The 12,713-nt window shown below is 34.5% G+C and overlaps 1 protein-coding gene across 3 annotated transcripts in view; it reads left to right on the forward strand.

The window, feature by feature from the left end:
- LOC123525714 (otoferlin-like) overlaps positions 1-12,713 on the forward strand; it is a 124,679-nt gene that overhangs the window by 78,717 nt on the left and 33,249 nt on the right. For all 3 annotated transcript variants that reach the window (XM_053538726.1, XM_053538728.1, XM_053538727.1), the window contains one exon: positions 10,345-10,515. In XM_053538726.1, coding sequence (XP_053394701.1) covers positions 10,345-10,515 — 171 coding nt within the window. The remainder of the gene's footprint in view (positions 1-10,344; positions 10,516-12,713) is intronic.

A 12,713-nucleotide genomic window follows, 5' to 3' on the forward strand; every position in this document is an offset into this window, starting at 1 on the left:
ACATCATAAGTTGTTGAAAAGTACATGCATACAAGTGATCAAATGTATCTTGTCAAATGGCGAGATCAGATGATGCGCAACAGTGCACTGGAAAGTCGTCGGCTTTTTGTAAAATATGGAATTACACCGAAATGACTTCTGAACAGGTGTTTAGAGGCACTAGAACGTTTCACGGGCACTATGTGACATCACAGATTTTCTGTGTGACATTTAGTAATAGCTCATTAAAGGTGAGTGGAAAACTGCAGAGATAGCAATATGTGGACTACACAAGATGGCTTATGATGCTGACAGGAGGCATGTAAAAAGTATTTGAAATTACAGGAGGCTTCAACTTTACAACCAACAATTAATTGATGTTGGGTATATCTCTCCGCTAGGTGTTCTTTGGCTGTCGAAAGTGTGTTGAGCAGGCAGGGAGTATTTATAGAAAAACTGACCACCATGCTACATGTGATTGACAGTAATGACGTTACTACTTGCGCTGGTCGTTACTACTTGCGCTGGTCGCTGTTATATGCTCCACTTTAGCATGATGTAGAATCATAATTCGGATAAATATTTCATCGTAATTTTCCCCGTGTATTCCTTAATGCCGTGTTAAATGAATTGAAAAGCTTTCAGATTTATTTAAATAACTTTCCTTGTTTTCAATGTCTACGATTTAATGGGACAGCCCCATAAATTTTAACATAACATAATGGACCATAGCCATTAAGATGTAGACTGAAGAAAAATGCTGAAATTTTGAATGGCCCTAAATTTTATCTTGCATAATTGTAATGGAATAAATTGTGCAGTTGGGGTGGTTGGCATGTTTCCAGTGTATCAGAAATGCAGAAATATCATTGACTTATTTTGTATATGTTATAATATAGGTCTTAGATCGAACAAGATACTAGCGGACAGATCACTGGAATAAATGTAAACTATATTTTTGTTTTATTTTTATTCTAAACAGGTTATCAACAGTTTGAACTTTAAAGAATATACTGACAGGTTTTCACAAACATTTTATCTATTGAAGAGGACAATATTTTTCTTGACTGATTTTAAAAGTCAAATGATAGCTTGTACATTTCATCCCAAAATTAATCCTGCAAATATTAATTATTTCAAAGTACTATTACTGCATGTGATTCCAAAGATTGAAAAAAGATGTATATTTTAAGGGATAAAACTGAATAAAAATAACTTTTGTATGACTTGAGAAATGTCATTAAGTAATGAAGTATTTTTCATTTTAACTTTTAGCCTGCTAAATTTCTAAAATGGACGTCCATTATTCAATTTAAGCAATACCATTTATTATTCGAAGGGGTGTTTACTGAAAATTTACTGACTGAATAGCCAACAGTGCAGACCATGATCAGCCTGGCTGATCTTAGTCTGCACTGGTCACAAAGGCAGAATCATTTTTGCTGGCAGCAGGCTAAAGGTTAAACTATCGTATATTTCAAAAAAATATTTAGTTCAAATAAGACCTGTAATGAAAGAATTTGAAATTCTATAATTATATATTTCATGTAAAAAAAAAAAAAACAGAGTTACTGGAAGATTGAGAAAATGCAAAAAGTTTATGAAGTTACTATATATTGGCCATAATGGGACCCATTTGTAAAGGTGTAATATTTTTCTCATATATTTACATTTTCTGTGAAAATAACGTTTAATTTCGTATAGATAATAATGGTAAAAAACCCTTTCAGCGAGGTTGACACTATTCAAAAAGGAAAAAAGAAACGGCATTGTTTGAGTAAGATTTTTTTATCATGATTTCATAAGAACATTTAACAATTGGCTAAAACTCCTTTTACTAAAACTGAGTTGACAATTTAAGACGATGCACTGTTTTCTTGGATTTTAAATTAAAATCAGGAACCAAAATTTTTTATCAAAGGGTTAAGTACAATTAAACTTGGGCAGGTGTTTTAACTGTTCTGTCTATTTCTTGTAAAGATCGGCAGTCAAATATTTATTTTGATTTTCTTTATATTTAGAAAAAAAGAAAATAATTATGTTTGTTGTAAGCTACTGTAATAATTATAGATTTGCCAATCCTATTCTTTTGTTCATTTTGCATGAACACCGAAAAAAACATTCACTTCTTAAATAAAGTACATTGGGCAAAATTAATTTGAAAGAAAGAAAAAAAATGCTTCGTAAAATAATACTTACTTAAGTAATTTTAAAATTTTTGTCAATTTTTTTATTAATGTATACATAACAAGTGTTAAAAGTATGTTTCTAAGATGAAATTATTTTTTTTTAAATTCAGTATTGGAAGTGTCATACGTATTTTAGAAAATAAATGTAATACAGAAAATTAAGAAATAAATTTCATGTTTAAACATGAAAACAAACAAGAATCCTTGAAAATATTTAATTCCTGTTCCATTACTTCTATTTAAAAATAAATATAGCCTTCACTGCTTTTGCTACTAAATATCTATGTGGTGTTACGATACAGGAATTAAAATGATATGCAGTCTTACTATTTGATAATTCCTCGGGGAACATTCACATAACTTTAAAGAAAAAAAAAAAAGATATGTGAACTAACATTAGCCTGTCGTATTATCATATTTGATAATTTGATAATTTCAGCTGTCAGTGATAATATTAATATTCCAATCAAAATTACTGGATACTGTTATTGATTTTTTTTATTTAAAAAAAAAAAGAAGAAAAAATCATTCGTTCACATTGTGTAACTCTATCTTACACCATATGGTAGCGGACCAAATTTCAGACCACATTACCACGCCCCTTTTTGTGCAAATATCAGGTAATTTTTCAGTGAAATTAGTAGAATGAAAAATGACAAAGAAATACAGAAGTCCTTTTAATTACTTACAACATGCAAAGCATGAAAGAATTTTTTACACATCAGTCAGTCAGGGTAATACAGCATCTTTACCTAAAACCGTATAGAAACTGTATTTTACCACAGCCATTTTCTTTCCGGGCCGCTTAGCTCAGTAAGGTGAGCGCAGATCTGCGGATCGTGGGGTTGTGAGTTCGATCCACAGATGAAGTATAATCTCCATGACAAATTGATAAAAGACATTGTGTCTGAAAATCAGTTGTCCTCCACCTCTAATGCATGTGGGGAAGTTGGCATTACTTGCAGAGAACAGGTTTGTACTGCTACAGAATCCAGGAACACTGGTTAGGTTAACTGCCTGCCATTACATAATGAAACACTGTTGAAAAACAGTGTTAAACCCCAAACAAACAAACAAACACAGCCATTGTTAGCTCGACTGTATGATTTAATGGGGAGGTATCTCTCATACCCTTGGGCTGGTATCCGCATTAAACTAGTTGTTCCTCCTCATCATTTATATCATATTACACAAGGTGTGTAACTCTGGTACCAGTATTTCATGAATTGTGCCCCCTTTTACTTAGAATTCAGGCAAAACTTTTGATGCATTTTCACTGCATATTACTTAATCAATCTGTCTCAAATCAGTGCCCACATCATAGTTTTATATGACAAGGTCCATGAAGTGTAGAATGATGTGGGTGACATTTTTTCTTCTCCAATTCATATCTGAATATGAAATGTTTTATTCCTACTGACAAAGCAGTATTGTGGTGTATGTGTTGGGAGGGGGGGGGAGGGGGGTATGAATCACACAAGTGATAGCTCTGGTTTCCTTAAATATGCCCATCTTCACAATCCAGCATCAAAATAGTCGAATTCACTGTCTCTGCCAATGGCTCTTCCCAGGCGCTTCAGGGAAAGGCAAAAGTTATGGGCACTCAGACCTCAAGTACCTTGCATGTTTTAAAGTTTCAGGTGTTGGTGATATTTGATAGTGCAGACATCATGTTAAATTTGGATATTTCTTTTGATTTTTTTTTTAAATGTATGATGCATGTTCTGCATTATATTATCTTAACATGCTAGATCATATCATGTCTAAATGATATTACACAGTAAATATAATGAAGTTAATTCATTGATAAAATCAAAATTTAAAAAGTTGAACATGTCGCAGTTTCTCTAGTTTCCAAACCTTTGACAAAAGGTTATAAAACAACGAACCATATAATTAATTACATGCATGCTTTTGTTTATTTTAATTACGTCATTTGAAATGACTATGATAATATTTCAGAACTATTTTTGACAATTTACATTTAATGAAATTTAAACTTCTGTTGATAATTTCTTTCAAACAGTTGTGACCCTGTTGGGTTGAGCAACAGTCACCATACCAACTTGACAGGGTTAGATATTTCTGACTGTGGAGCAAGACGAATTCATCCTTTTAAGTACTCTTTGCCGCTTCATTTTCTTCATGTGTTTGTTTATGAGAATTGGTATGAAGTTTTGATAATATTTATCAACATGTACGCTGTACCCTTAGTCAATCAGAACTTAATCAAACATTGTTTACTTCACTTACAGTCCCATTAGTGCAACAGTCGACTTAATTAGGAGACAGCCTCCTGTCCCTCATGTCAGGGTCTGAGGGCAGTCAAAATATCACAACTGACCTATATTTAGATGATTTTATTCAGCCTCAGTTTATTTAAAAAATATCTAATAAACCATTCATTCATTACTTACTGCAAGGGTAACTAGTTTGCTACATAGCTGTTTTTGTGTAATATTTTTTATCAATCTATAAATCGTCTATCATTGAGAACAATATTTTTAAGCATATTTTTTGTAGTGTTTGTCTTCAGTCGACCACCCTTGACCATCTGATAGTTTCAGTTCATCAGGTCTGATAGAGCTCGCCGTGCTCTCTTTGTCAACAAAAATGTCTGTTTGTGACGAGATTTTGTAAAGACAATTTTTAAATTATCATTTAAAACAATAGATAGATCACACTGATTTTGTGGTATCTCTTAAAACAAAAGAACATATCTACCGCTGATTGTTAAATGGCGAACAAAAATTGACGGAATGCATTGACGATTATCGAGCCATGCTTTCTATTTATCTGATTATGATTCAGGTTCGATAGACATTTTTTTTATTATTGACATTTAGGAAAGGGAAAAATGGTATGTAAAATCCTTGTTTGGTCAGTTTTGTCTTGATTTTACCTTCAAGTCGGAAATTTCAACTTAGGGTACTAACGTTCTATATAAGAATTAATTTTTGCTAATTTTGGCTAGCTTTTGGTACAAAAATTTAAAAAATACATATAAAAAAAATTATGCATTTTTTAAAAAAAAATAAACATTACTTTTGTCTGCACCTATAAAGCTTTGTGGCAATATTATCAAACAGTATCAAAATTTGATAGTTGAACTTTTTGGCTTTTTGTTCTATAACATAATCAGTTAATATTTACCATTATACTGTAGCTTGGTTTTAAACAAAACAGAAGCTTGTTTGAAATTCTGGAGAAAACCATTATTTGATTGTGATCCAGTCAGGGTTCAAACCTGCAACATGAGGGTTGAATTCCCAAGTCGCCAACACGTCCTTTCACTAAGAGTAAACCATTATTTGCTTGTGACCCAGTAGGGTTTTACCTCTGCAACATGTCTTCAGATGACCCAAACATTCTTACATTTTACCTGTGGCCAGCTGGAGGCAAGTGATTTTGCCTTTGCAACCAATGCAGAACAAGATGAGCCTGAATAGCACTTCCGTGCAGGCTCATCTTAGTCTGCGGTGTTCGCCATTCAGTTAGTAAATTTCAGTGAACACCCCTTTGAATAATAAACGGTACTACCCAAACTGAATGTAAGACCAGTCCATTTTAGAAAATTAGCAGTGTGATGAGATTTACTTTACCCAGTCAATGAAAAATGGAACATGTCATTCTAGCGAAGGACATTCCTTATGCCAAACTGAAGTGTAATTTGAATTGTTAATTGTTTTTAAATGCCCCATTTATGGAAATGAATCAAAATAGATTTATTTAATCAGATAATAAAGTTAGTGATCTGTACATGATCTCATATGAAATGTTTGTTTTAGCTCAACTTAATTTTTCATTAGTGTGTATGGGTCTATAATTTTAAACAATTACTTTGCAAGTTTATTGTTTATGATTTTATACATGATTTAATTTAGGTATCATGTTTAATATTTTTATCACCATACGAACTAGACCAGGAAGACTAGAGAGAAAACAAGTGTCTTATTTCATAAAAACTTTTGTTAGGAAAATGAGTGGATGTTATTCAAATTTCATTGAAATCTAACTATTAAATGTTTATATGAGCCGCACCATGAGAAAACCAACATAGTGGCTTTGCAACCAGCATGGACCCAGACCAGCCTGCACATCTGCACAGTCTGGTCTGGATCCATGCTGTTCGCATTCAAAGTCTATTGCAGTTAGAAAAACTGTTAGCGAACAGCATGGAATCTGACCAGACTGCGGGGATGCGCAGGCTGGTCTAGATCCATGCTTGTCGCAAAGCCACTATGTTGGTTTTCTCATGGCGCGGCTCAATTATCTGCTTTTGATTGATATTTATCTCTTTTCCTGATTTGTGATGTCTCAGTTAATTATTAATATTTCGTTTTGAGTGCCCATAACTTTTGCCTTTCCCTGAAGTGCTTGACAATGCTCAACTTTTTGTGATGTTCACATTTTTAAGTAGGTATATTAAAATTATTCATTTAAGGTTTGATTGACAGCTTATCAAAATCAGAAAATTGATATCTGTCCCAATTAATTATTCAGCTTACTCTATTTATTTTAGCTCACTGAAGTATTGAGTGTTCATGATTGTTTTATTTATGTCTGTTGAAAACCGACTATTGCGACTGTTTGGTTTGTATATTCTTTCGTATCCACTTTTATAAAGCAATCCTAATTAGACTCGAATGCAATGATCTTGGCAATATCTGATTATGTACCAAATCTAACCAGTAGCTAAAGAGTTATGACCCTTGATTAATAAAATAAATGCCTTATTTAACCATATTTACTCTATGGATAACTTTGTCATCTTGGACATGACTGCAACATCAATAAAATGCAAGACATTTCAAAATGATTATGTTTCAATATGTTACAACATCACTTAATGCAAAACATTGCAATATAGCAATGATGTATACTTTGCATTGTAGGACTTCAACATCAATAGGTAATATGTTTGAGCAACATCACTAGAATACAATATATTACATCATGACTTTGTTTTAAGATGTTTCAACATCACTTGAATACAAGACATTGCATCATGACTTGTTTTAAGATGTTTCAATTTCACTACAATGCAAGACATTACATCATAACTTGTTTTAAGATGTTTCAACATCACTAGAATAAAAGACATTGCAATATGACTATGTATTAACATATTTCAACACCACTAGAACACAAGACTTTGCAACATAACTTGTTTTAAGATGTTTCAACATCACTAGAAAACATTACAACATGACTTTGTTTTAAGATGTTTCAACATCACTAGAATACAAGACATTACACCATGACTTTGTTTAAAGATGTTTCAACATCACTAGAATGCAAGACTTTGCAACATAACTTGTTTTAAGATGTTTCAACATCACTAGAACACAAGACTTTGCAACATAACTTGTTTTAAGATGTTTCAACATCACTAGAATACTCTGCAAGATAACTTTGTTTTAAGATGTTTCAACATCAATAGAATGCAAGACATTGCAAGATGACTTGTTTTAAGTTGTTTCAACATCACTAGAATGCAATACATTGCAACATGACTTTGTTTTAAGATGTTTCAACATCACTAGAATGAAAGACATTGCATCATATCTTGTTTTAAGATGTTTCAACATCACTAGAATGTAAGACATTGCATCATGACTTTGTTTAAGATGTTTCAACATCAATAGAATGCAAGACATTTCAAGATGACTTGTTTTAAGATGTTTCAACATCACTAGAATGCAATACATTGCAACATAACTTTGTTTTAAGATGTTTCAACATCACTAGAATACAAGACATTGCAGCATGACTTTGGTTTAATATGTTTCAACACCACTAAAATACAAGACATTGCATCATGATTGTGTTTTAAGATGTTTCAATATCACTAGAATACATTACAACATGACTTGTTTTAAGATGTTTCAACATCACTAGAATGCAAGACATTGCAAATTGTCTATGATTTTAAGTTGTTTCAACATCACTAGAATGCAAGACATTGCAACATGACTTGTTTTAAGATGCTTTAACATCACTAGAATGCAAGACATTAAAAAGATGAAAGATTTCAGGGTATGGTTATGTTACAAGAACATCACTGTATTGAAAGATATTGCATCATGACATTGTCAATATTTGCAGGATAACTAAATTGTAAGACTGCAACATGACCTGGTTCTATTGTTGTATTCCATCGCTATGTGTTGCAGAGCATTGCTGTATCACAAAGTTGAAAGACTTTGCAATATCACTGTGTTCACCATGTGGCAATGATTCAAAATTAAGTTATAAGACTTCATTTTGCAACATTACTAAGATGAAAGACTTACAACAAGAATAGGCAGTAAGGATAAACAACCGAACTCCGTTCTCTCGAACTCGACGGGACCGGCAAAATTTGTTTGAATTATCTGTGGCTCAAGCCATAGAACAAAATACATTATATAGGGATTTTGCCAGAACCTGACAATTAGTTCCAGCGAAAGGTTGTTTTCAAATTTTCCAAGTTCAAGTGAATGAAGTTCGACTGTAGGACAAGTTCTCATATCTGTCTCAGATTGATTAGTAGTTATTATGTCTCCCCCTCTCCCCTCTGGGGGAGACATATTGTTTTTGCCCTGTCCGTCCGTCCGTACGTCACACTTCATTTCCGAGCAATAACTGGAGAACCATTTGACCTAGAACCTTCAAACTTCATAGGGTTGTAGGGCTGCTGGAGTAGACAACCCCTATTGTTTTTGGGGTCATTCCATCAAAGGTCAAGGTCACAGGGGCCTGAACATTGAAAACCATTTCCGATCAATAACTAGGGAACCACTTGACCCAGAATGTTGAAACTTCATAGGATGATTGTTCATGAAGAGTAGATGACCCCTATTGATTTTGGGGTCACTCCGTCAAAGGTCAAGGTCACAGGGGCCTGAACATTGAAAACCATTTCCGATCAATAACTAGAGAACCACTTGACCCAGAATGTTGAAACTTCATAGGATGATTGTACATGCAAAGTAGATGACCCCTATTGATTTTGGGGTCATTCCGTTAAAGGTCAAGGTCACAGGGGCCTGAACATTGAAAACCATTTCCAATCAATAACTTGAGTACCACTTGACCCCGAATGTTGAAACTCCATAGGATGATTGTTCATGCAAAGTAGATGACCCCTATCGATTTTGGGGTCATTCTGTTAAAGGTCGAGGTCACAGGGGCCTGAACATTGAAAACCATTTCCGGTCAGTAACTTGAGAACCACTTGACCCAGAATGTTGAAACTTAATAGGATGATTGGCCATGCAGAGTAGATGACCCCTAACGATTTTGGGTCACTCTGTTAAAGGTCAGGGTCACAGGGGCCTGAACATGGAAAACAGTTTCCAATCAATAACTTTAGAACCTCTCGATCCAGAATGTTGAAACTTCATAGGATGATTGTTCATGCAGAGTAAATGACCCCTATTGTTTTTTGGGGTCACTTCATTAAAGGTCAAGGTCACAGGCGCCTGAACATTGATAACCATTTCCGATCAATAACTTGAGAACCTCTTGCTCCAGAATGTTGAAACTTCATAGGATGATTGAACATGCAGAGTAGATGACCCCTATTGATTATGGGGTCACTCTGTTAAAGGTCAAGGTCTCGGGAGCCTGAACATGGAAAACAATTTCTGATCAATAACTTGAGAACCACTTTACCCAGAATGTTGAAACTTCATAGGATGATTGAACATGCAGAGTAGATAACCCCTATTGATTTTGGGGTCAGTCTATTAAAGGTCAAGGTCACAGGGGCCTGGTCATGTAAAATCATTTCTGGAAAATAACTTGAGAACCTCTTGACCTAGAATGTTGAAACTTAATAGGATGATTGGACATGCAGAGTAGATGACCCCTATTTATTTTGAGGTCACTTGATCAAAGGTCAAGGTCACAGGAGCCTGAACAGTGACTTGAGAACCACAAGCCAAGAGTGTTGAAATTTAGCGGGATGACTGAACATGCCAAGTAGATGATCCCTATTGCAGCCAACCATCAGTGTCTCTTTGACTTTTGCTCCTGACCCCTATTGACTTCTTGCCTATAGGACTTTGCATTGGGGGAGACATGCACTTTTTTACAAAAGCAGTTTCTAGTTAACACATGTAAATGTTTAGGTTAATGCTGCTTTATTTTTCTTCAGTTTTTCAGACATTTGTTTTGTTGCATTTTTCAGATGTTTTGAAATCGAGGCCACATTTCCGATGGAGTCCTTGTTGACGGTGCAGGTTTATGACTGGGATCTAGTGGGGATGGATGACCTGATTGGTGAGACCAAAGTTGACCTGGAAAATCGATATTATAGTCGTCATCGTGCAACCTGTGGAATCTCAAAAAAATTTGATGTGTGAGTTATGTTTCTTTGTAATAACACAGGGTCAGAAAATATCCTCTGATATTTCTAGTACTATGTGAGTTACACTTTATTGTAATAATATATTATGGTCAGAAAAACAGACACTTGCTAATTTTTGTATGGTTATGTATTCTCATGCTATTCAGCATTTGTTTGACATACATGTAGCTGAAAAAGCACATGACTTTCCATAAAACCAGCATAGGCCATAGTTGGAGAATACGTAATTTGGCAATTATCATAGGGTGTCCATTACTTAAATGCAATAATAATAATTATGTAGTAAAACTGCTTTATCCAAGTCTCAAGGGGCATAAATACTAGCATTGTCAAGGGTTTCAAGCAATTGAGTCATTGAAATTAATTATAAAATTTAAATAACTCACCTGAGCTGCACCCCCCACCCCCACCTCACACCCAGTTTTCAAGCTATGCATTCTCAAGGGCATAGTGCCTCACTGTATCAGGTTTGTCAGGTTTTCCCAGATAATATACGATTTGGTACGGTATGGCACACATTAAATGTAACCACATCTTGATGGAATGTTCTCCTATTCTAAGGAAATTAATTCAAATTCCAATTCGGTCATAGAGTTTTTTTCCTTTAAGAGTTGATGTTGAAATATTGCTAATGATGATAAGGAAATTAAATCAGATAATTAGCAAAACAAGTTGAAGTGCAATTTACACAAATATTTCACTAAATTAGAATTTACGAAAAAAACATTAACAATCGTAGAAATAAAAGGAAATTGTTCGCAATATTTGGAAATTACGAATGATTTGTTTGATTTTTCATGGTGTAAGCGTAGAATTTCAGTGAAATTTGTTCTTTACACAGGGGACAACAAAATATTCATGTCATTACACTAATTAAAATGTATTCAGTATTGTGGCACTTTTCTTATAAGCATACATGTATAAAGAATGACGGTTGATCCATATGTATAAAGTATGAGGGTTGATCCACATGTATAAAGTGCAAGGGTTGATCCACATGTATAAAGTATGAGAGTTGATCCACATGTATAAAGTGCATGGGTTGATCCACATGTATAAAGTGCATGGGTTGATCCACATGTATAAAGTATGAGGGTTGATCCACATGTATAAAGTACACGGGTTGATCCACATGTATAAAGTACCGCCTCGGTAGCCCAGTGGTACCCTTACAGAAGAAAAAGGCCTGCTGCGTACTCTTGCTGTGTACATACAGCGTATATGATGCGTACATGATGTGTACTGAAATCAAGGGCTTTAAATAGTACGCAGGATATACACCGCACATACACCGATAGTACATTTGTAGTACACTTTTGACATGCAAATGAGCTCTGCCGCGTACTACTTGCTGCGTACATGCTGTGGACTACATAGTACACAGGATGTACGCTGGAGGAATTTAGTATGCGGGAAATAGTACGCAGCATGTACGCGGCACATACACTTTTCACATGCAAATGAGCCTGCGGTGTACTACCCCTGCGGCGTACATGCTGTGTACTCCTGCGGCGTACATGCTGTGTACTCCTGCGGCGTACATGCTGTGTACTCCTGGCCCGAGTCCTGCGGCGTACATGCTGTGTACTCCTGCTGCATACATGCTATGTACTCTTGTGGCGAAACTGCTGTGATAATGTAAATTCCTTACCCCACCAACTTTCGTATGCAAATGCTGATCATTTGGACAGAAAAAAACAGAAAAAGATAAGTGACATGCATCAATAAGTATTTACCCTTACCAAAATAATGTAGATTGATGTTATCAAATAAATAAGTATGCTTTTCTTCATCCACTTTTCAATGAAATAAATCAATTTTTGTAGCATGTTATTTGGTAAACATTTGAAGAAAATGGTGTAACTGCATCAAGGGGAAACAACTTTAATGCAACTAAATATAAGTGTTATGATTTATTATAGACGATGTGTGCGTAGTATGTATTTATTTTGATTAAAATCCATCTGAGAACAATCTAGGACTGGAATTATATAAGCATTTATACACTTTTACGTCTGTAAAAAGTAGCGAACCAAAAAATTTTGGATTGCAAGCGCAATTAGCCAAAAACGTTCTGAAAATATACGAGCGGCAAATCCGATGAACAACTTTTTAATTTGGTGGGGCCTTAATGAGTTAACATAATGAGCATTAAAGCCTTTATAAAACATGATGGAATGGTGTTTTGC

Source organism: Mercenaria mercenaria, chromosome 3 (genome assembly GCF_021730395.1).
Source record: "Mercenaria mercenaria strain notata chromosome 3, MADL_Memer_1, whole genome shotgun sequence".
Taxonomy (NCBI): Eukaryota; Metazoa; Mollusca; class Bivalvia; order Venerida; family Veneridae; genus Mercenaria; species Mercenaria mercenaria.